The 25,560-nt window shown below is 35.1% G+C and overlaps 1 protein-coding gene across 14 annotated transcripts in view; it reads right to left on the reverse strand.

The window, feature by feature from the left end:
- The window catches only part of IFT74 (intraflagellar transport 74), a 46,938-nt gene that overhangs the window by 11,292 nt on the left and 10,086 nt on the right, over nt 1-25,560 (reverse strand). For 8 of the 14 annotated variants that reach the window (XR_003255637.1, XR_003255636.1, XR_003255635.1 and 5 more), the window contains exons 9-16: nt 17,702-17,840; nt 16,599-16,661; nt 15,519-15,662; nt 14,852-14,892; nt 12,589-12,668; nt 8,469-8,522; nt 4,221-4,318; nt 2,660-2,786 (exon numbers count right to left, since the gene is read on the reverse strand). Coding sequence is in view for 6 of the 14 variants with exons in the window: in XM_026078695.1 (XP_025934480.1) it covers nt 2,660-2,786; nt 4,221-4,318; nt 8,469-8,522; nt 12,589-12,668; nt 14,852-14,892; nt 15,519-15,662; nt 16,599-16,661; nt 17,702-17,840 (746 nt within the window). In the remaining 8 variants the exon portion in view is untranslated. Of the gene's footprint in view, nt 1-2,659; nt 2,787-3,047; nt 3,174-4,220; nt 4,319-5,157; nt 5,318-6,636; nt 6,730-8,468; nt 8,523-10,254; nt 11,462-12,588; nt 12,669-14,851; nt 14,893-15,518; nt 15,663-16,598; nt 16,662-17,701; nt 17,841-20,214; nt 20,669-21,133; nt 21,497-25,560 lie in introns of those variants that run through there. The other 6 variants (XM_026078698.1, XR_003255641.1, XM_026078700.1 and 3 more) reach the window with 6 other exon arrangements.

Consider the following 25,560-nt stretch of genomic DNA (forward strand, 5'->3'; position numbering starts at 1 on the left):
GAGAGAGAGAGAGGGAGAGAGAGAGAGGGAGAGAGAGAGAGGGAGAGAGAGAGAGGGAGAGAGAACTCACCTTTCCAGAAAATACAGATGTGGTTTCTTTAGTGGAATTATTTGGGAAAATCCTACGTGATCATGACCCTATCATAGCAAGATTTTGGTACTTATCTCCTTGCTTGTGTATTTATGCTACATACTCATTTTTCAGAAATGAAATATTGGTGTTCACTAACATTTTTGACTTATAATAGAGTAGTTTGGTGATTTCCTTAGCAAGTGCAAAAAAAAAAAAAAAGATAAGCAAATATTTTTGTGTACAATATGCAGTCATTCTGAGGAACACATTTCCATAAGGTTAAAACTTAAAGGGTCTGCATGCGTAAAGAACATTTATATAGCCACTACAAATTTCCATACCTGTAAAAGGAAGGATTTAAAAATACAAGGTTTGGAACTGTATTACATACTTGTGATTCAATGTTTAGGCTGCCTGTGTTCATAAACAGCTTAAGAAGACACTTTCCTTCTGACCTGAGTATTTGGTAATCACCCAAAATTTCAATCTGAAGTGGCTGGTATTGGCCAATGCCAGATCCTAAAACAGGACTGAACAGACCCATGCTCTATTTCTTTTGTTCCTACAGCACTACAGTTTCAAGAGAATGATCAAGAACCTTGATAAATTAGGTCTTTAGCATTAAAAACAATGAATAATAAAATTCTAAAATAAAAAAAATAAATTCAGAGGGAAATGGTTGCAAAAACAACTTTCAATTTTCATAGAGATTTATAACTTATCACAGCATTTTTGCTTTAATATTATTGTTATTCTAACATTAATATTATTATTATTTAAAAATAATACATAAGCCAAAATGCCAGAAAAGATTCTTTGACTCTTCTATCTATATACTGATAAAAAATACAGTGAGACAGAAATGAGCTATTCCTATCCAGTCACACTTTCGAGAGAAAGGGGAAGAATCTGGAATTTTATCCTCACCCAGCAATAACCACAATGAAAAACAAATAAATAAACAAATAAATTCAAAACTTCTCTAGGGGAAGAGACAGGAAGAGGATGCAGCCCGGTTCCTTCTGATATGCCATGAAGTTGCAGCATCTAGCAGGCAGTGTGTACACAGTAGCAAACTCTGAGACCAAACTGCTGTGACCCAGGGAAATGTTTTTGGGAAACTATGCCATCAGCACTTTTGTTTACTCTTCATAGTTTCCTTTTTTTTTTTTTTTTAAGGGCTCTGCTGATGGACTTTTCGTACCATTATTATGGCAAGAAAATATGAAAATCCAGATTTTAATCACAATAAAAGAATCCTGAAGATGACTGAGCTATAATTCAAGGGTTAGGAAGTACTTCTACTGTGGAAATTGAATATTTGCTGTATTTTTGAAAGAATCTAAAGTTGTTCATTGAAATACCTGTGACTCCTAGCTTTAGGAATTGTACTTATGAATCATTTAAATTATCTGCTGAAAATTATGTATTGTAACTTCCTCCTCTCCCCTTGTAAAGAAAGAGCTACATCTTTCAATAATGCCTCTATAATGCAGTGTGCTTTGAGTACATTCTTATACTGTAAAACAGCAAGAATTGATGCTCATAGAAAAGAACAAAAAACTTGTAATGTATAACCTAGCTTTTTAAACTAAGTTACAACTGCAAAATTCACATTTGCAAACAAGTAAGTGAACACAAAACATTCAACTGCAAACAGAACAATTAATTTTAGTAGTATTTTTTTGCATAACAACTGCTTATTTGCATATAACTACTTTAAAGTCACAATATAGCCTCCTATTTTGAAAATTACTACCAAGTACAGCACATAATAGTCTTCTAACAAAAAGATTTATGGTTCTTCATTCCTGCCCCTTCCTTTTAGTCAAACAAACAAGGAAAAGCTTGCTGAATCAATAATGATACTGGCAAAGGTTTAGAATTATGTGAAAAATTCCATTATAAAAAGTGCAAGTAAAAAAATAAATAGATACCTGTTATGGAACTGAAAGAAAAATATTGTCTGCTTTTTGGAATTACAGGCAAGATACTGCAAATTCTTAGACTCATTTTTAAGTGTTTGAGCATTCTGAAAATGAAGCTAACATGGATATTCACTTAGCAGAATCAAGATCGAGAATTTAATCCTTAGGACTATTTACACTGTAGTTGTCAGTTACTGTCATGTGGGTACACACCCGTTTAGAAAAGCACAAACTGTAAATGATACTAAGAACTATATTTACAAATAATATATGGTTAGTTAACTGTACAGCTCTCTGCTTCTGTTTATTAAACATTATTTTAAAATTGTGAATAACTTCTATTTTGAAGTGAATATTAATAAAATCAAACTTTAGCTCAGTGAGCATTACACCTCTGTGTTAAAATATATTTGTATAACATATATCTGTGCAAACAAGCTAATCATTTATTCATAATAGTAAGGGAAATACTTCTCAGGAATATATATAACTTGTTATTCATAGTAGTTTCAGATGGTCAGCTTGCCACTGTATTTTAATGTTTGGAGATCACTAATGTTGTATTTTGTTATTAGTGTAATAACTCATGTAATTTTAATTTTTAAAGGAATTTAAATTTTTTAAAGGAATGAATTTGAAAATTCTTTGCTCATCTCACCTGTACTCAGATTCTTAGCAGTGCTCTGTGATTTCTGCATTTCAGTTGATTTGAAAGTGAGGTCTTCCTGCATAATCTTCAGCTCTTGATTGGTAACAGATGAAATTTGTTTCATACGATTCACATTCTGTATGATACCAATAACAATAATGAAATGTTTTGTACCTTTGAACTATGAATGCAAACTGATGCATAAAAAAGAAACTCTCCCAGTACTTTATCTATTATTTGGCTTTTCTACTACAAAGACTGAAAATATTGTCAATAGTCTGAAATGATTTAAATGTAATTTGGTAGAAGACGTACTGAAGTGCCAGTGAAGATGAACAAATTGAGATAAACTATGTTGCCATACCCGTCTCATCTAAAGCATCACCTGGAGTGCTGTATCCAGTGCTGGGCTCCTCAGTACAGGAAAGACATGGACATACTCGAGTGAGTCCAGTAAAGGGCGACAAAGAGGATTAAGGGACTGGAGCATCTGTCATTCAAGGAGAGGCTGAGAGAGCTGAGACTGTTCAATTTGGAGAAGAAAAGACTCTGAGGGGATCTTATCAAAATGTTTATAAATGTCTGATAGGAGGGTATGAAGACGACGGGGCCAGAATCTTCTTGGTGGCGCCCAGCGACAGGACGAGAAGCAACGGGCACAAAATGAAACACAGAAAATTCCATCTGAACATGAGAAAACATTTCTTTGCTGTGAAGGTGGTCAAACACTGGAACATGTTCTCAAAGAGACTATGGAGTCTCTACCCTTGGGGATATTCCAAAACTTCCTGGACACAGTCCTGGGTAACCTGCTCTACCTGACCCTGCTTGTGCAGGGCATCCAGATAATCTCCACAAGTGTCATTAAACCTCAACTATTCTTTGTGATTCTGTACCATTATGTAAGATACAGTATATCATATTAAAATAGTGTAGGAAACCATTGAAATGATGACTCAATCAAAACATTACTCTGCTCAAACATTGTTATGACAAAAAAAGTCTATGGGAACCAAAAATGTTACATGGGAAAATATTTTGTAAGAGCAAAAAATGACAAAGACTGCAAATGTGAACAATACTTAGAGTGTTTATGTTAACTATTACACAGCAGGGTATTACAGACATAACTTTAATAGATCAGAAGGATAACTGGAATACTGTCAGTTACCTAACAGTGATCACAGCACACCCATGAAATGAGATTTGCAGATTTTGTATAAACAAAATATTGCTAAAACAATAGTTTTATTTGCAGTATTCTGAAATGTTTCAGCATGAATGTAATGCTGTTCATTATAACAATGATGATGAGTTATAGCAATGATACAGCCATTTCCTTTATTGTTGTCATCTAATTTTCAAAATGCTTTCCCTAGAAATAATGAGAAAGGAAACAAATCCTTTTTTTCTTACAACTGTTCATGGTATCTCTTCAATCTTCTTAAAGTTTATTATGTAAATATGTACTAGATAATACATGTACACCATCTTCCTGCTTATTCCTTCTGTTCCCTGTTCTGTGTTTCTAAATTCCTAATTTACCACAGCAGGAAGGAAATGCACTTACCCTACTTGAGTGCTCCAAGAGTGCAATAATGTTAGCTTCTGTCTGGGACTTTCGTTCTAATTCCTGGTTCTTCACCTCTTCAAAAGTCTCAAGAAAATCTAGAGATCAACAAACAAGATAAAGGAGGCTGCTGTTTATATGGGTATAACAAAAGCCCTGGTAGTTCTTAGCTAAAACTATGTATTAAATTGAGAAAGCGTAAAATTACAGACAGACTGCAAGATGAATAATTTATTTAAAGACTGGTGGTAGAGACCTTGAAACTTGTGAAGTTATGGGTTGGAATGACGGACATGATGTATTTGACTGATTAATGGAATGAGGTGGAATGAGGAATCCACTACTTGGGTTCTGAGACTGATAACCACCTAATATCACCTCTTTCTTACCATATAATTTCCCTTTGCTACTTTTCTCCCATCTTCTCTCTTTACTTTTACATTTATTCTAATAAGTATCTGACAAGACAGCTGGTTGGTGTTATGCACTTTGTATTTGTGCCCTAAGCATACTGAATTGAATTCTTGGTGACAGATATACTGAAGAAAGGTGCTGGACACATCACAAGTATCAGAGGTCCATGAAGATTCCACCCATTGCTATAAATTATGATCATCCCTCACCTGCTGGTTCTCCTCCTGGAATATGGTTCATCCACATGGAAGCACTTAAGAGCTTACACACTTCCTAACTGGATAAAAATGGGGAGAAGTGCTTCTTTGAGGAATAAGTAAATTCAAGATGGATTATTTGGGAAGAAATAAAGAAGACAGGAGGGACTATTTAATGGAAATATTGACAAATCCCTGATTCACAGAAAGAATGAGCAAAAGGATGGTCATAGAGCTTCCATTATTTTTCAAAGATCTCTGATTTTTAAATTTGTTTCTAGTAAAAATATTTATGGACCAGAAATCTATTGCAATAACTGACTGACTTATCTGCAAAGCTGTCCGTGAAAGAGTTAACTGAGAAGCTTTCACAGAGTAAGTACAGCTTCTTAGATTTTCAGAGGCGAAAGTGTGTATTGCTGTCCACTTCCTCCAATAATAATCAGAAGAGTATCTCTGAGGCAGAGATTTCAGGATGAAAGACACCTGGGATTATTAGAGATCAATGGCATTAGACAACACATCTGCAATGTACATAGCTGATCTGCCAAAAGCAATGACTAGTTCTGATGCAGATTTATTTGGCTCAGAAAGTTGAGATAAAGTTTTGGTCTACCTCACATTGACTAATGACTCTAGGAACGGTATTTGACAAGTATGTAAAAAGGTTTATCTTTTTCCAACACTGCTGTGAAATGGTAACCAGAAATGCAGTTAAAAACAAAGCTTAAACAGCCTGCCATTAATAAAAGCAAGACAAGTCTAGAGTGCTGGATAAGATCATTGCCGAGTCTGTTTTTCGCCAGCACCCAGGCTGCAAATGAAGCTGGCATTAGAAGCAGAAGTTTTATTTTCTGTGATGTTCTTTTCCTTTAGAATGAACTTGTCTCATTTTATCTTAAAGATAGCACAATTATACTTTAATAAGAGGAGCAAGAATGAAAGCTTCAAAAAGAGCTCCTTCCCCAAAGCACACTTAATGCACTTTTCATACTATTGCTGTGAAATACAGCCAGATAGGAATTTTCTTTACTAAGAAAATATCTGAGTACAGTAGAATAGGGAAAGGCTGTATGGAAAACAAACATATTGAAATTCTTACTTAATAGTTTGTATTATAAATATTTGAACTGTTCTTTCCTTTTCTGTTTAAAAATTTGAATGGGTCATTTGTATAAGCCAAATCACTCATAACCTAACACAAAACTTTGAATCTCATTTAACTGTTTAGTATTCTAACAGTGAGCCAAGGCTTCATTAATCTGCCTCATGGGGGTTGAGTCACTTCTTTTCAACATAACAGATGATGCCATGGCCTTTGATGCATCTTATCACGAGAAAATACATGCATGCATTTTGTTTTAAGTAGCTGACTGCAATCTCTCTTGATTGACCTACCTATATGCTTCCAAGGATTCTGTAGGCAGTTGGGATACTAATCTTACAAAGCACATAGGTAGGAAAAGCACAGGAAAGAAATAAAAGCAGTGGGGAAGGGAAATACTTTTGCATATTCATTTAAAAAAAAAGCTGCGAACTTTATTAGATAGTAATTCTTCAGTGAACAGAAACAAATCACTTTACATGCACGAATACATCATTTTATAAAACTGACCCTAAAATTGTGGAATTAGAACCTCAGAATTGTATCTATATGATTTCAGTATTTTATTTTCCTCGGGCATTTAGGACATTTTCAGATTTTTAACCTTCTTTGAATTTCTTTAAAAACATCAGGTAAGGTCTATATTTACATCTCATCTCATTGTTTTTCTGCAAACAAATCTCTTTCCTACTTATCATACCTGTTTGAGAGACCTTGTCTCATCTGAGCAGTATGTATTTCACAGAATCAGAAAAATGGAATGGAAGGGACAGTCAGCTAATTCATTCACCTGCTCCAAGACAAAAACAACTGTGTGTATGTCATTAGTTCAGGGTTTGCCTATATCCTTCTACACCCTGTCTTTTAATGGACAGCTCATGATAATGACTCAATAACCTCCCCACACAATCAATTCCATCGCTTGATGAGTAAGCGTCTGACAAACTACACTTCTGTGTATAACTCTCACTGTGGTATTTTCTCTTCCACATTAGTGTGATACTGCTGAGTCATGTTCACTTTGTCTTTTCCTATGACTCTGAGAGTTCATTCTACAGAGCCGTGCCTAATTAACTATTCTCTATTCTTTATTTTTGCTGTTGACTACCCCTACCTAAGTGAATAACCTTACACTTACCCTTTCTGAATTTTTTCTACATCATTTTTAATGTCATGATTATTTTAAATTCTAACCTTGTCCTCCAACATGCTTTCAGCTTTTTGCATGCAGGGTGTTTTGTGCCAAACTATATATTTACTCTCTCTTCCATCATCCAACAAGTTAATAAAATACCTCACACAGATTGCAACACTCCACTCAACGTATCCTTCCATTTTGACAGTGTATCCTTTATAATTACTAATTTTTCCATGAAATGCTTAATATAGGTTAATAATGAACTATGTTTCCCTAGCTTGCTTCTAAGAACATCATGTGAGACAGCAGTAGAAGATATACTCATGTCAGCATACAAGTCATCTGCTGCTTCTCCTTATTCTATATTATTTTTCTGTCACAGAAGTAAACTAGCTGCTTGCTCTTGACAAATTAATGCCAGTATTCCTCATCTTCATGTTTCTGTAAGGTTTACAATTTTTTTGGTTGATTATTTATTCCAGAATCTTTCTGAAAATGATACTAAGTTGCCTGGCCTGTATCTTTCTGGTGGTTCTTCCTTTCCCATCTTCAAGATCCTTGCATGTTCTCCCAGATCTCTCAGGGATAACTTTAAAAAGCACTGGAACTGCTTCAGTGCTCTCTGATGAAGTTCAGGAAATCAGGTAATTTGAAAACACATAAGGTCTGTAAGTATTCTCCTTCATCTTTTGTTACTCTCAACTAACACCTTATTTTTGGTGTTGTGTTAGCCATTAAATTATAGTCAACATTTTTAGTGAACACTTACAAAAAGGTGTTATATATTTGGGCCTTCTTGCCACTACTTATTGATCATTTTCCCCTTTTGCTGAGTGACAGATCAACGTTTTTTGTAAACTTCCTATTACAGTGTACTAGCAATAAGACATATTTTTAAAATAGTTCTGTTTTCATCCTCTATTAGCTGCTGCTGAGACCTCTGTGAAAACCTTTTAATATGGAAGAGAGCTTAAACAGCACTCATCTTTAATAAATAAATATAAGGAACTTTAATTTTAAAGGATTATGTGATCTCTATATTTGTTCATTTTAAAATTTTGCTTTTATTAGACCTGACCAGTTGGTTTTATTTATCTTTAAATTCATTCTAAAATTAATTTCAGCATTCCTTTCATAAAATACAGCTGGGTTCCTAAAACCTTTAATGTTTGATGAAAAGCCATGGAAGGTGCTCCAAATATCTGTGAATATCCTGTTAGTCCTAAAATATCAATTACCTTGTTCTGATACTGCCCTAAATCAGATCTCAGAAACTTTACACAGTGATCACCAGATCAGTTCTTTTCACCTCTGAATTAACTGAGTTTTAACAATCCAAGACAGCCTCTGTCTTAGTGGAATTAGGCTTAATTAATGTATATTAGACAACTTACTGTCCATGCTTTCTTCTCTCTTCTTCAGTTCCTTGTATTTCCAATTTTCCTCTCCTGCAAGAGATGTAACATTGATCCGACTTTATATCAGCTCAGTCCTAGATACCTTTAGGTAGGCAAAATGTCAGTTTTAAAAATAAAAATTCTGAATGTCTACAAAATACAGGATGCATTCCATGTCATTCATCACAGTCATTTCAATTGACTATAACCTATATACACTTTTATAAGAAAGATAATTATTAATAAATCAGCTTCAATGTAATTTTAGAAACTTTAGAAGTTAGGATTTTTAATAAATAAGTGGAGGATAAATACTACTCTAACAGCATTCGCAAAAAGGATATCATTGCAATTTTACTGTTTGGACAAAGAAAGAATTTTTCTGAAGTCAAGGGATTACAATATAGAAAGAATGCATTCATGTGTTTAGGCTCCATGGTTAGTTAAAACTTTCTGCAATTCTGTTTAACCATTTCAAGGGCTCTTCCCCATAGTTTAATATACTTTTATAAGGATATAAAGCTAGTAAGCAACAATGTGCCATTCACATGGAAATAAGCTGGAAAACTGTACAAGCAATGGAATAGGAAAATAAAAGGCAAAGAAAGTGTTCTACAATTATGCTTAAGAGTAGATCTCCAGTACATTCTTTATAATGATATTAGGAGTAATGAATACCATACAGTATACAATTCAGTCCATCTTTAACTGCAATAATCTTAAGTCGTGAACATCTCTTTTTTTAATTGTTCGAGTCTTGGTCATTGATTAAATTTCAGCATATGCTTCTAACTTTAAGGAATACAAAGAAAAAGAATAAAGTGCATTTAACAGAGTAAGCATATTTTCTCCCTGTCTTTTTATTTCCACATCCTTCTGCTTTCCTTTTTATCCAGTACATACAAACAATAAGAACATCAAGGGGCCCTGAGGGGACTGTGATTTTGCTTCAGCTTCCTTGCAGCTGTAGCTCTGTTCCTTGCTCCATTTCACTTTGCAGGGCAGGTCTTCAATACTAACAACTCAAAATCTGTTCTACTCTTAAAAAGTCTAATTACAATGAGTTGTGAAATAGGGAGCTACATGATCTGTCAAGTGTTTAAAGAAATAGCTGTTTGAATTAAAGACTGAAACCTTTAAAATGTCTTTATAGAGAAGTGTTCTTTGAAAACTGGCATTATTTTATCAATATTTTAACCATTCATGTAATTTATAAAGTGTTAAGTCTATTTTGCTATGAGTTTATTTGCATTTTGACTAATCATTTAAAGGTACCTTCTAATACATGAATCACATACAATAACTTGATGAGTTATTTACTTCCTTAGATTTTTGTAACTTAACACTAAAAAAAGGTTTCTATTTATGATGTTTATTTTTGATATTTCCTTTTGAATACTGTTCCTAGTACTGAAATATTCATATTGAAACATTCAAAAAAATGATTAGTTGTAATTTTTTTCCATGGGCTATTTTTATTTATATCTAACTAAAAAAATTTAGGCATTGAAATTTTGTGAATGTTTTGTGATATGCAATTTAAATACTGAGGCAGAAGTAAGGTGATGGTGGAGCAGGAAGGATAGTAGGAATCTCGAGGACTCCCTGAGATGCTGAGTTAAAGCAGAATGGCCTTCCTGGATTTTCTCTTTATTCACTAGAGAGGGAGCTTTGGGAGATTAGCATACGGTGCCAAAAGCTAATCCTTACAGATACCTTCTTTATTCTCTCTCTGTTACACCAAGTGTTTGTCATATAGTAATCGAAAAATTCATGTCACTTCCTTTGGGAATATTATTTGGTATACATTATTTCTCCTCTGTTTGAATAGTTGTGAAAAATCACTGCTCATTTTCATAATTCTCCAGAATAGCACTACCTCACTTATGCCCTGAGGACAGGTTCCACTAAAAACCTGACGAAAGCAGCTCTTTAAAAGAGAGAAAGAACCAATATATCCGACATATGAACTGTGTACAACAGTCTTTAGAAGTTGAGAATCACATGATAATTATTATATATATTACAGAGTATGAAGAGACATTGGTTCACAAGGGAGACATGACAGTGGCTCATCAGAAGTCCTATTGTTCCACTGTGGGACAGGCAATCTGGTGAGGTCAAGCACTGCACCCCTTGCTAACTTGCTTCCTCCCACAGACTGGATTTCAGCATGTCCATAGATTCCCACAGGACAGGCCCAATTGCTGATCATACTATGTAATCTAGCATAAGACCTGCTTTGAACTCAGAAATATGGGTTGGTCACCCTTTCTTGTTAAGAAACATATTGATTCAATAGATTCATAAACAAGTGCAGAAGAGAGGACCAGAGGTGTTCCTGAGCATAGAAGAATTATTATTTCTGCTACTGATTTGAGAAAGGTCTTCATAAATGATTCAGTTATTCTTCATATTGCTACAGAAAGCACTCATGTACACAATCAAGTTAGGCATGTTAATCAGATTCCATAAATATGTTAAGTGTTGTAGGCACACATTCACTCTGCATAAACATGGGTAAAAGAAAATTCAAATGAATATAACTAATGAAGGGTAGCCCAACATCAGCATCAGCAGATAGTTAAAGCATAGCATTAAAGAAGCTGCCCTTTGCCTCTGGGTATGTATGAACACATCAACAGCAGTTCAGCCAAACATAGAAAGAAGTTCTCTCACTCCAAAATATTGCAACTTTTGTAGGCATAAGAAAAGGCATTTGACTATGCCCCATCTCTTCTATTGCAAAAGTAAAAGGCCAGAACCCATTTATGAGCTGGATCTACCCGCAGTTCATAATAGATGTGCCCTAAAAATTATTTTCTCCTGCACCACAGTGACAAACAAACTCTGATTCAATGCAGGCTTCTAGGTAAGTTCATGGGGTGGCTTTTTTCTGCATATCCTGATTGTTCCTCACTTGTTGACAGAGAGTATGTGCTGTTCTCCTGCATGTGCTTCAAACACTCCTTTTCAATAGAGGTCTTTTTCTAAAATGGTGAAAGCAGCACAGATGTAAGGAAGGACCAGTAACAAATGACTGTGTATCTAAACCTACGTTTAAACTACAGAAAGCAACTCATTTCTTACCTTCTGCATTTCTCCAAAGATACAAAAAGAGTTGCAAAGGAAAAGGAAAAATAAAAGCAAAATAGTAGAGTTGGAAATTATATTATCTGGAAACAAGAGAGCTAATAAAACAGCTTTAATAAATTATTTGCACAAAAAATAATGAAATATTTGAAGAAATATGGAATAGTTTGAAATTAAAGAAACAAGAAGAGAAATAAAAATATTAAGCATTTGTTTAAGGTCAATTTCAGAAATATTTGTCCACTTTGAAGAAATTCATAGTTATATTTTACACTGAGTCTCCCATGAAAAGGAAAAGGTAGAAAGTAAAAAGGTTACAAACACATTAATATATGGGTCATATAGAATTTAAATAATGCTACAAGGTTTTCCAGAATATACGCCTATGTATGTAACTCCTGTCTAAAGAGAATTTCCTATCACTAGAAGGTTTCTCTTGGGATTGACTTTCATTTTAAACAGTCTCCCACAACTGTTGAGGGCCCATGCTTAATCTAATCTATTTTCTCCAAAACAGTAACTTCCAGTGCTAGAACAAATCCAACCTAGTCTAACATACTACAGCAGGTATTTGCTGTAGATAAGTTTCCAAGCTAATTCCATTTCTAGGCTGCTCCCAAAATTTCCTTGCAAAGATCAACACAAGAAATTTCAAAGAAAGATGAAATAGCATTGAATTCTGTCTGCTTTAATCATTATTATTATCAGTAAACATTCCCACTTCAACATTCTCTGGTAATATTTCAGATCATATAAAAGGTAAAATAAATAAAAGCTTTTCTAAAGTTGATCTGGTTCTACAATGCTGCCAGTAAGAAGGACTTCTATTTCTCAAGGACTCCTGAAAATAAAATTGGGACAGAAAACTAGACAGCTGTGCTATTTATACACTATTTTTATTAATCAGTACAAATCTGATGAAACCCAGATCTGAGAGTGGGTACTTGCAATTTCTCCTATTCAAAGACAGAGTGCTTTTTTCCTATCTGCTTTATGTAGTCTGCTAGAACTCTAATGACATTACCTTGATGATCCTCCAGATCCATATCAAGGCGTTGAATGACTTTTCTAAAATGGTTTGTCTTTTCCTTTACTTCTGTTAGCCTAATAATAGATAATGAAAACTGAAGTTAAAAAGTGTTATAAAATATTTATACTTTTTGAGAGCAATGAAGAGAAGGTTCAGAATAAAAATAGCAAGCCTAAGTTTATCAATAACAATATTAGGAAGATCACTGTTATTATAACAGGTATATGTACATCACCAGTCACTAATTCCTATATCTACTAAATACCACTGTTCTTTTATTAATATTTCCTTTATGAATCATCAGTATTTGCTCCTATCTTACTCAATTAGTCCCTCTGCTGGTTCTTACACAGCTTTGCAAGTACATCACAATTGTCAAACTATTAACAAGAAACTGTTTTTAAGTAAAATTACCTATATATTCACTAAAACCAGTTAAGAAATTTCCCAGTAGAACAGTATATTGCATAATCAATCCAATTGGGAAATGAAATTACCTGAAAAACATTTTTCTGTAAACTTTCAAATACAATTAACTGTTATTGTTTCTTATCAAGAATTCTTTTAAGCAACTTATTAACCAATCAAAAGATGTTAATGAAGTTAAAAACAATCAAATGATCATAGCTGGAAATACTGTTCAAAAGTGTACAAAATTTTTTCTAGGAGATTTCAGGAATTACCTGTTTTTTTTTTTTTCTGTAAAGAAAGAAAATCAGAAGACTCAAAATCATATTGTATTACTTTATCCCCCCCTGTAATAAAGCACTATTTATTATGACATTAATGAGAGCTTCTGGCAATCCTCAGAAAGATGTGTTACCCATGGTCAGGAAGGAATATTCAGTTGCTCTTTAGAAACAAACTTTTAATAAGCAATTTCATTAGACTTAGGTTGTGACAAAACAGAACAACTAAACATTCCAAAATGTGAGTGCAGTGTATTGTAAGCTCAAGTTTGTGGATGTTGCAGACGAATAGCTCTTAAGTGTGAATGTGTTTTTCTACCTTAAAGAAGTTTACGTCAACACTATTAACAATTTATCTTAATAAGGCATGTTCATAAGAATAGGAAGTATCCTATTATGCAGATCCAAACAATCCATCTGAACAATTACTCATTTCTAGTGATCTTTTAAAACAAACAGCAGAGTTGAAGGAACACCACTGCGCTTAAGTTTTGGGTTGGGGTATAGAAGATAGAAGTGTTTATTTTCCAAAGTTAGCAAAATGTAAAACTGTGTTCATCAAAGAACATATAAAGATAAGAAGACTTGTGCACTTTAATCCGTGAAAAAATAATTTTCTCAAAACACAGAAAAAACAACCTTTCTTGACTTTTCTGGCTTTATAACCCTCATAACAATGAAGTGTGTTCTAGTGGTTTACCAATGTATTTTGTCTTCCTACCATAATAAACCAGCAATTATTGTTTCAAAGGAACATAGCGGTCTGGCTTAAAATATATACACAGGGATAACAAAGGATAAAAATTGAAAAACTCCAGGAGGAAACTTCGTTCTTAATTTAGTTACCTATCTTCTGACTGCTATTTCACTTGAAACTAGGTGTTATAGACCACTTTGACCTATGCATGTTCATCCAGATTGGATAACGTATATCAAATGTTCATATATATGAAGATTGCAAAGTTCGGAAATGCTTTCTGTAAACAATCTAAAATAAGAACATCCCAGCTGAGCACATCAGCTACATTTAAAATGATTCTTCAACCAGCTGAGTTTACAAAGTCTAATATACCTGAAAAAAGCCTTTTATCTGGAAATTAATGAATTATTTAGGAATGACACAAAAATGGTCTATCATATTAAAAGTTACTTAAATACTCCTGCCAGCTCAAAACTATTATTCGCAGATATTTTAGATATTCACTGAGAAAACTGCTACGGCAAATTAAGATATTATCACCTTCCAGTTGTTAGCCAGTATCTTTTAATCAGAGGTTACAGTCCCCACAGAAGTATTGGCATAGTGTGTACTCAAACTGCACACTTTTCCATTTTTGGTTCAGTATATTGGCACAAATCTATCTATATCAGTAAGTAAGGCCGATAATTCTTGGTTTGTGAATGGCTGTGACTGAAACAGAAGGATACATTCTGTTCTCTGTGGAGGGTTAGTATCAGATGAAGCTAGAAAATGTTACAATGTTTTAAATGTCCATAGAAACGTGTGCTGGAATTCACCTATCTGTCTTTAGAAGATAAATGTAATTCGATACAATGGCAGTACTCACTGTCTTTCCATGCTTGCTATTTCTTGATTATCTTCTTTAACCTATAAAAATGTATAAAAATTTTCTTAACATAAAAAAATTTTTATAAATTAACACAGGGAATAGAAACTCATCATAGAAAATCACAATCTTGCTTTCACATTGTTCTGCAACAGTTCTTCACTGAAGAAAAGTGATATTTAATAGTGTTACCTCTTCCAAATGCTCTCTTTCTTTCCCAATACATATCTAAAACTTGAACACAGTCATCAGTGTTTTCAGTCCAACAACCTGCATAGTATATATGGGTTGTTGGGCAACACAGTATGGACCCATGTAAACAAACAAAATTACTCCTGAATTAGTACATCTACTCACTACCTCAAAAGGACGCCATCTGGGCTTGTGTTACAGAACTGTTAAATAGGATCAATTTAATTTTCCTATTCCAACATGACTGACAAATTGGAATAGGTCACCTAATTGAAAAGCTTACTGCCAATTTTGTTTTGGCTGAACCAGAAACATCCCTTCCAGCAAATACATGAACTGTAGTCAATTTCAGCTGATTAGTGCACCTGAGAGAACAAATAAGGGCAAGACTGAAAACCAAACATTTTCAAATATTACCATCCCTTATAATACCAAAACAGAGAATGCTTTAAATGAAATCATTTCAGGTTCTTGCCTGCTTTAGTAATCTCTCTCTCTCCTCCTGTGGAGAACCCATGTTCTTGTCCTCAGTAATCATTTGATTTCGATGTTCCTCAAGCTCATGGAGCTTTTCATACAATTTCACAGCCTCCTGCTTCACCTGGGAGTGTGCTGTTTCCTGTTGAGAAAATCAAACAACTATTCAGCTGCAGTTTCCACTTGGCAAGAACGTTGCAGAAATTATGCTTTAGCTGAGCAACATTTATCTATATATTGAAAGAAAGGCTTATTTGTTACAAACTGTACAAAGAAAACTGTATTAAAAACCATCCTTATAGTCTATAATCTCACCACTGCATTTTCTGGAATGTCATATCCCATTCAGCTATTTCTTGCTTTATAAATTCATCTTCAAGTAAATTTTCTGAGTAAATTTTCTTCACCATTTCTAGATCACCAACTATGTCCAGTATTCAAAAGGACTACAAAAAATGTCTACTAGCATTCAAAAATGATACTTYCTGAAGATGTACATGACTATGTGTTTTAGCTCATGGATCCATTTTTCCATAAGAGACACAATGCAAGAAACTTTTCCTCATTCTAGCAAGTGACAGTATGTTAGAAATGTGTGTTTATGTATGTTTGTGACAGAAAAAAATATCTCAGTCAGTTACCACTGTGTGTTTGAAATGTCAGTTCCTTTTGAAATGGAATATGGAACAATAAAATCATTCTCACACATAGTAAAAAGTTGAAATCTTATGGAGAAATTAGGTCTCACAACTCCTTAAGAAGGCTGTGAATGATAATTTCATATCAGAGAATAATTCCTAGCAAGTCAAACGTCAAATAGAACATCTGACAATCACGAGTGACTAAAACTAGGAAACCTCATTGTATCAAACTTTTTTACTCGACATCTGGCAAAAATAACTTCTACCCACAACTGATTATAAGTTGTTGGCGGAAAATATGAGAAGCAGCTTTGCCTTTACATTCTACAGCATGATCCTACAGTATCTGAAAAAGATTTTTTTCTAATTAAGTTTTAATGTTTCTGACACTAGAGATCAGAAAGACTGGCATGACGACCAGTTGTTGTCATACATACAGCTCTTAGAGACTCCTCCTTCACATTCAGTGCATCCAATTCCTGCTGTTGAACAACCAATTCCTAAAGAGGAAAAAAAATGCAAAATTTAGTTAAGAATTAGTACTTGGTGAGATTTACTTTCTTGTTCTACACCTTAGTATTTAAAACATCTCATTGGTCTTTTTAAAAATACAAAAGACTGGACTGTGTCCAGCTTCTCCAAATAGTTCAGGTATATAATCCACTTACCTTTAGCATCCAACTTTTCCAATAAAAAACTTATTATTGTTATTTGCACTTGGGCTAGAATCAAAAATTGTTTGCACTTTCTTGCACCTATTTCTTAAAAGCAGTATTAAGGGTGGAATTGATAATTTCTACTTTAGATCTTTGAAGCCAGAGCCTTAAATCTGAGCTAGCCTCCAAAGTTTATTTATAGTCATTAAAGAGACAGGTAGCCACTGGCTAGTGATCCAGCTCATCCTAAACAGGTGGGAAGCACTCACCTTAGAAGATGCTTATGTCTTTATATTGACTATACAGGGAGTCTTACTAAGAATGTATGTATGAAGTTAGATGAGGTTATTCCTACCCTAGAGCTTTTACTTCTTTTGTTAATATTAAGATTAGTGAAGCCATGCAAATTTTAAAAAGCCCAGTTTACTCTTCTTGTTCATCCAGGCAGACAACAACAACAACAACAACAACAACAACAACAAAGTCAGATTCATTTTGGTGCACAGGAAGAAATATTTATACTTAAGAGTGCAGTAAAAAAATGCTGGGATTGTTTCTCCCTTTTGCATGCTTTTTACACATGTGCCTAAATATCTAAGCAGTACAGAGGTTCTTAAAAGCTACATCTGTGTCAGTCTTCAAATCTGAAAGGAAGAAAATGATGAACATTTTTTTTTTTTAAATAAGAGATATAAAGTATGTTGATTTTAGTTAGTTGCTCAATTTATTTTTCAGGCACTCCTACAATATACTGATGATTAAGATATCAGCAGGCTTTTCTATCATATTACTCAGCTCTCAGTTCTCTAATATTTAAATTGTATCTGGAACTTATGGAGCTGGATTCAGAAACATTTTACGTAAGTACTATGAAACAAACCAACCTGGCAGAGTTTTTCATTTGCAGCCTTCATCTCCATATATTTAGCCTGATTTTCCTGAGACATGTCTTTTATTATGTCATCTGCTACTTTTTTCTGACGTTCAATATCTTCTTCCACAGCTTGAATTAACTTTTCTTTGCTGTAAAAATAGCATATGTTTGTAACTTTTACTAATTGATGTTTATTTTAAGCACCCATTTCAAACTCTGATTTGAACTCTGTCTTCAACCCCCCTGAAATGATCCCCTAATACAAAACTCAGCAGACTCTCAGAAGAGGAGTTCTGATCTTCTTGGGGCTGCATTAGCTATATAAACATTCTTACCACAGGGTACAGCAAATGAAGACTTCTTTGCCCTCACAGTACTCATACTCATACTTCCCAACACCCCCACCCTGTCTGCAAGCATAGTCCCCAGAACTGAGGGGGTTTCCTCCCTCTCAGTTGCTCTCAGTGAATTCTTGGAGTCAGGCTGGGCAGTTTGAAATAAAGAAGCTGGAATATGATTTGTGAATGAATATAAAGAAAACACATTATAAAGATACCAGTACTCGATGGTGCTGGATAATGATGATTAAAAGGCCTTCTTCTATCAATGAAATGGATTCCTTAAGAATGGGGAGCAGTTTAGGAGTCTTAGGCAGTGTGGAGCTTCTCATTCATGAAAAAATGACTAATTCCGTACTTTCCTGATTCATGATTGTAATCCCTTTAGGAAATCAAGGGACTGTAACCATAAAAAATTCTCTATCAAATGCAGAGCTGTAGCATCCTATAGGCAAATGTATTAACAGAAACAAGGAATGCATAAAAAGTTGTTTCCACTGCTTCATGTCAAGTCTAATTTACCGAAACTTCTATATAATTCCTGAATTTCTATGAAATTCTGATGAATTTCTATGAAATTCCTGAAAGCTGGAGAGTCAAATTGAAAACAAGGCTGAAGAGAATATAAAGGAAATGAACAAATACTCAGCAGAAGCTGAAGAGTATAACTTCTTCCTCAGAAAGCCTTCCCTTTACAGTTCATGGAGGATTATTTAGACTGTTTGCCTGTTTCTAAAGTTACCTCTTGTGGAATCAGGAGAGAATTCAGGAGGAAAGATAAGGGGGCACAAAGGAGAAACGGTACGTGGAAGACAAAACACGCCACCCTTTTGCAGCATGAGTAACAAGCTGGAAGGTGAAGGCCAGACAGCTTGTTCCAGCTGCATGGTGGAGGAGGGAGCGATACGGAGGTATTGCGGTCCGCCCCGACCCAGAGGGTTGCATCCCAAAAAATAATTGCTGCTCAAGGACTAAGTGTTGCCCTATAGTACCCCAGCCTCATTATCCCTGATTACCATATTAAAAAGCACACCCTTTGCTGCATAACGCTATGTAAATAAGGGGGGCATACCCCCAACAACCGCGCAAATGGCAATCTGGCCAATGAAGTACGGCTGCCGCGCTTCCACATCCCACCTTCAGCAACTACAGAACAGAGGAGAGCTCACTAAAGTTTTGGAAGGGAAAAAACTGAGCCCCCGACCTGTTCACCGGAGATTGCTGACGAGTGAGCCTCCTTCCTCCCTCCCCCAAACAGGGACGCCTCTGCGGTAAGACTTGCGCCTCCGACAAACGTCGGACGTTACCCGGGGAAATATATTATTATTGAAAGCACTTAATTGTTAGTTTGAGCTCATAGAAAAAAAATTTGTTGCAGCAAGTGCATTTATCAACGGCAATTCCGAACCTGTTGTATCTGTTGCTTTAATAAAATCTTATTCTTTTCTACTTTGCGAAACTGGCTCAGGGAAAGTCCTTGAACAAGGGGCTCTGGCAGGCAAGCGTAAACTACAAAGATAAGGAAGGGCCTTCCTTCCCTCCCTTTCACACAACACCTCTGTTATTAGAAATGACAAAATCAGATATATGCCTTCCTTCCAGATGCCAAAAATTGTGAAGTATGTGACTGGCAATATCAAATCAGCAATTACAAACAAAAATGCCTTCAGGCTCACAAGATGGTGTAAAATAATGGAATTGCAAAAGAGTACTTTCAGGATAAGGGAATGATGAATATTTCATAGAAGCATATAAAAGTTGAGGTTGGAAGAGACCTCTGGAGGTCATCTACTCCAATCCCGCTGCTCAAAGCGGGATCAGCTAGAACAGTTCTGTCAGGACCTTGTCCAGGCAGCTTTTGAGCATCTCTAAGTTTCAAGACTTCATAACCTGTCTGGGCAATCTGTCTCAATGTTTGACCACACTTACAATAAAAAAAACCTTTTTTCTTACATTTAAATGGAATTTACTGTATTTCAATTTGTGCCCATTGCCTCGTCCTGTCAATCAGCACCACCGAGAACAGTCTGTTTCTGTCTTTTTACTCCCTCTCATCAAGTATTTATACACATTGATAAGATTACCCCCAACAGCCTTCTCTTCTAGAGGCTAAGCAATCCCAGCTCTCACAGCCTCTCCTCTTAATTTCCATTACTTCTGGTGATTATTCACTAGTGCAACAAACCTTTCCACCAGCTTCAAGAAAATCCAAGGTGGCTGAGCAAAAATTCCACCAGTATGGCCACCTGCGCTGCAAAGATGCTTTGGAGCCTGACAGTGAAGAAACAAAGGGAAGCAATGATCTTCTATGTTCTTCTTTAAAGTTGTGGTGCAGTGGGACTGTCCAAGAAATGTTGGATGATTGTAATATGAAGGTAAGTGGAACAACTTCTTCAGAGTAAAGGTGGTTTGTTCAAAACTAGTCCAAAGAATAAGGCCCCTGCAGTAAACACACCACTCTATGAATGGATTATTATGTTCCTCTTGATGGTGGAAAGGCATAATTTCTTAAATGAAGCATGTTCTTAAGCTATGACAGTAGTTTGCTTCAAGACTCTACAGAAGCCATGGAACTGGAAATCGGCAGGGAGATTTCATGGGTCTTCTTCCTCTGAGGCTCCTCATCCCTCAATCTGTGCCTGTGAAAATTGTTGCAAGGTCTCAGCAATGATAGCTTCTCTCAAATCAAGCTCAACTGGAGATGCAAGTGACAACAGAACTGGCAAGGAAGGATGCAAGAAAATGACAAGGTTGCTGATATCTAGAATACATCCCCACACTAAATGTAACTGTTCTGGAGAGACTGTCAGTGTTGATCACAGGGAGCTTACCTTTAAGTACAAACAGTGCCTTTTTCTGGAAATATTGGGAGTGTTTAGGGAGGAAAAGAAGAATACTACTTGCTACATTCCTCCTGTGTTCCAAAACAGCAGGCAGAATGAGTTGCCAGTGTTGAGGACAGTGGTATCTCCAAAGGGCACTGAATTCTCCTCATCTATGTCTGAGACTGCAAGTATGTATGGTAGAATAAGGAAAGAAAGTCTACTTTTTCAGTCCTATTGATTTAATGCAGGTGTGGCCATGTTACTGAGCAGCCTCCTTACCTGAAGCAAGTCTTTTTCTTATATGATGTGAACATGGTGCAAGATCCCTCAAACTGATCCAGTATGTCCCTGATACCAGAAGTCACTGACTTAGCAGAGATCCAGCTTCTCTGGTAGTCTACCTTCACAGAAGGTGAAAGTGCTTTCTAACAGGCAATAAAAATATTAACAATAGTGATCACATAAGGATAATTTATTACCACAGATAATGTAACTTTTGAAGGCTACTGCAGAAGCTGAACGGAGGCTGGGGCTTGGAAAAGTTGCAGAATGTTGCAGAATGATATTAAGGAAAAATCAAAGTAGCAAAACCATCACAGAGAGCTAGTGAATTAAAATGCTTCCTGCTCAGTCAAGAATTTGAGAGCAATGGAGAAGGACAGCAAGCTAAATCTTTCTGTAGTTTCCTGCTGTGTGTTGGAGAGAATGAGGCTTAGAGAATAAGTACCAACACAATAAAAATTTCCTGGCCATACTGTATGTATATCAATATAACCCCTTTGTGAATGTGTATATAGACATGCTCTCAAATTAGAGTATTATTTTCTTTCAGATTTTCTTCCTGAAATATCTCCCATATAACAGATGTCACTAAATGCCTAAAATTCTTTGACGATAATGAAATTTTATTCATTTGATGGTTGGATCGCATAAAACAAAACCAAAAACCTTTAACTGAACATAACCTAGCTTGCTTGTAAATTCCCTGTGGCATTTTACCTCTGTGCTTCCCATGTGACCTTGAACTTGACACCTAAGCATACTCCTATTAGACTTCCCTATTGGCTGCAGATCCAATTAAATCTAAGACCATTATAAGAAGTTGCTCAACCTAGTCAATCTTTTGCTAAAGATGTTCTAGCTTTATTTTTTTTTTTTAAAGCTACCTGCTTATTCATCAGGTACAAAGGTTGAAAAAGAACAAGTGCTGTTGCACCATATTATTGTCACTGCCCAGAAAAGCATACTCATATGTACACATGCTGTCTCTAAGAAGCAACAGAAAGGTAAGACACTTGGCACAAGATCTTTTTCAAAATCCAGGCAAAGATTTGATAGTATAACTTGGCTGCTAGATTGGAAAAAGATACATCTTGAGATGCGTTAAAAGTTCAGGAACTACTACGAACCTTGCACATGCCAGATTGTTAGGTAAATTATGGTTCAGTAGAAAGACGGAGAGCAGTCCGATTCTTTTTTGAAAAGCAGACTATCTGATTATATAAACTCCACTACCTCCCCAAGTCTGCCTTTTTCTTTACAAATAGGAGAAAAACAATAACAGTTATTAAATGAACAAATCTTCAAAACCTCCCTAAAGAAAACCTTTTAAGAAAGCACTTCTGAGCTCAAGTTACAAGAAAATGTCAAGATATTATCAATGTATTGCCAGCCTCAATTTCTTTCTAAAATGATTACCTTAAATGGCACTTCTTTTTTAAATATGGTTTTAGGGAAAAGCTACATTGCAATTAATTATGGATGCTTTCCTGTTCTTTTATTGATTATAAGGGTTCCTTCCCACCCCTGCACAGCAGAGGAAAACAACTTCATAGAAAAAAAAAAACAAAAAAACCCAACTAACTTTTGAACAGACATGAAAGAAAAACCTGGAAGTGTGTTTTTGACATAAATATACGTAGCACGAATGTTTAGAGAGAAAAATGATTTTGCAAGTTGATGGCATCCCTTTCATTTAGATTTATTAACTTTCTGCTTAAATTTTTAAAAAGACTTTTTGATTTACTTCATTTTTTAACTTGATTAACTGGTATAGAGAAACTTAAAGATTGATTAATTTTAAATAAGCATGCATGCATCTTCCCCACTTTATTAACTATTTTTCTTTAAATCTGCAAACTAAAATAATGTTGTTAATCTGTTTCTAGACTGCCTGGTTAAGGCCTGCTCTGTTTCTGAATGGTTTGGAAGAGATATCTATGAACTCCAAGTATGTCACAAGTTCTAACTGTAAACACAGTCTGCATCAGGAGTTCCAAAACTGTTATGTTTACCACTAGCAATATACAAACTTGCTCCAAAAAGCACGCAGGCCCACAGTATCATCATTGCCCAGAACTAAGTACCTAATACCACAGTGACTGCTGTTGCTAGTATTCCTTGTCCCTGTCGCTGATAATATCTGGTGAAAAAAGTTTATGAGCTTGTTACGTATTTAATGTAAATTTCCAACAGCGGTATATACAATGGATCAGAGTAGTAAATGTGCCATTTATCTTCTTGTTCTTTCAAAAAAGTAAGAAAGTTACCACACTGATTCAGGTAGGTGAACCAGTTCAGTCAGCCCTAGATCAGAGACACAAATGCATAGAGGTGATCAAGTAGATTTGACCAGTTTGGCCTAGGGTCTCATCTATTATGATGCGGATTAGCAAAGGCTTCCTAGCCATCTTTTTAAGACGTGATGGAGATATCTTGCAATCTGTCAGACTTCCTAGATTTGGCATTATTCTTTGCTTGTGTAATTGAGCTTCCTTATGCTTTTCTTTTTCCTTTTTCTGTTAAATTCAGTGAATACTCTCTACTGCTCAAGATACAATAAGCATTTTAAACAACTATCTATGTCTTATCTTTTGGTCTTTTTTCTCTTTTTTTCTAATCTTTTTTCTAAGAGACTTCAGATGCTTAAAAAAAGGTGCTAAAATATCACCAAAGTAATAATCTACCTTTTACATGATATTTTAGTTCAAATCTGGCATAAATAGAAATCATTTTAATATTCGATGGAAAAGACTGAATATTCCTGTTCAGAATGAGTAGATCTTGAAAAATAATGCCTGTTCTAAGGAGAAGATGGATGAGTTACACTTTTTCTGAGAGAAGTTAATCTCAGAAAAGCTCTCCTGACTTTCAAAAAATAAGGTATGCATCTCTTCAAAAAATCTAGCACAATAAACTGAACCATGTTTACTTAATTCTAAAGATCAAAGCAACCATTACACTTTCATACTGCAGGGGTGCATGTCTACATGACATGATATATGTTATGCCATGGATCATAAATATCATAAAGAAGGTAAATCTACTCATTATAAACTTACAAAAAAATTGCTTAAGATCATACATAACAATATAAAAGATGCTTGACTGGACAAACCAACAGTCCATCTAGTATATTATTTTGCCTCCACCAGTGGCAGCAAGAGAAATTACTTGGAGAAAGCATGCAAGCCTGGACACTTTCTGCAGCTTATTCCTCTCATACTCTTCTAGTATCCATAACTGCTTTATTAGGGATATTAATGAGTATACTCCTGCTTATTCCTTTCATCTATTTATGAACTTGTTGTTCACTAACTTGTCTAGTCTCTTTTAAATCTGCTAATTCTGTCTGGTCACTTGATTTTAGGTTTGTCTCAATTTAGTGAAAGCCTAATGCATTAAGGCTGTTAACCTAAGATATTTTTCTTCATTTTTCATTTGACAATATTTGTGTGGAACAAAACATATTAAGTTATCATTGAAATAACTGTATCTATTACTACATTAAAGAACCACTACAGAAGAAACTGAAATTCTGGTCTTAATATACAAAAATGTTCTTTTTTGCTAGATTCTGAACATGAAAGTCTCTTGGCTCATGATCTGGGCTGAAATACTGTTTTTGAATCCAGTCACAGCTGACTGCAACGTTACTTCTCAAATAGTAAGTTTTATATGTATGTAAATTACCCCTTGTTTGAAAGACATGCTAGAAACTACAGACATTTTTAAACAATGTTACGAACAGCTAATACCTGAAGAAAGAAGCATCTATAGACACACAAAAAGATAAGGATTTTTGTAAAATGGACAATTAGCTCCTGGTAATCATTATGAGAGATGGAATAGCACTAAAACACATTTGATATGGTTTTATATCTCAGTCAAATCTCACTACAGACCACAGAAATGTATCCTTTGTCTTTACATAGTTTGGAACAGACCTAAAAAAACCCAGTTCTTTGGAAAAGGCTGACTACTGCTCAAGCTAGAGAGAATTACTGATAGCAGCTGCCCAAGTCAAGTCCAAACGAATGCAAGATACTTGCCTTTTAAAGCATTCTTTCAAACATTAATATAATGGATTTGTATTTTTGAAGAATGAAAGGAAAGAAGGGAGTCTTGATTAACAGTCAAGTGATGAAACCAGTATTGCACTTTTTGCACTGACTCATGGCTTACAGTACTGTATCTGCTGTTTATTTATCTTTGGGACAAACAGGAAGAACAAAAAAGGGATATGAAGGGTATGTACGGTGTAGAACAGACACTCCACCTCCATTTATTTTTAAATAAGCTATCTAGACTCAATCTGGCCACAGCAGTAGCAAATTGAGCATGGGCTACTCATATTGGAAGAGGGATAACACAACCAAGCTGTTTCCAGTACTTCAAAGCTAATTTAAAGCCAGTTAAAGTATCTT

This window comes from Apteryx rowi, unplaced genomic scaffold (assembly GCF_003343035.1).
Source record: "Apteryx rowi isolate R43461 unplaced genomic scaffold, aptRow1 scaffold_483, whole genome shotgun sequence".
Classification (NCBI taxonomy): Eukaryota; Metazoa; Chordata; class Aves; order Apterygiformes; family Apterygidae; genus Apteryx; species Apteryx rowi.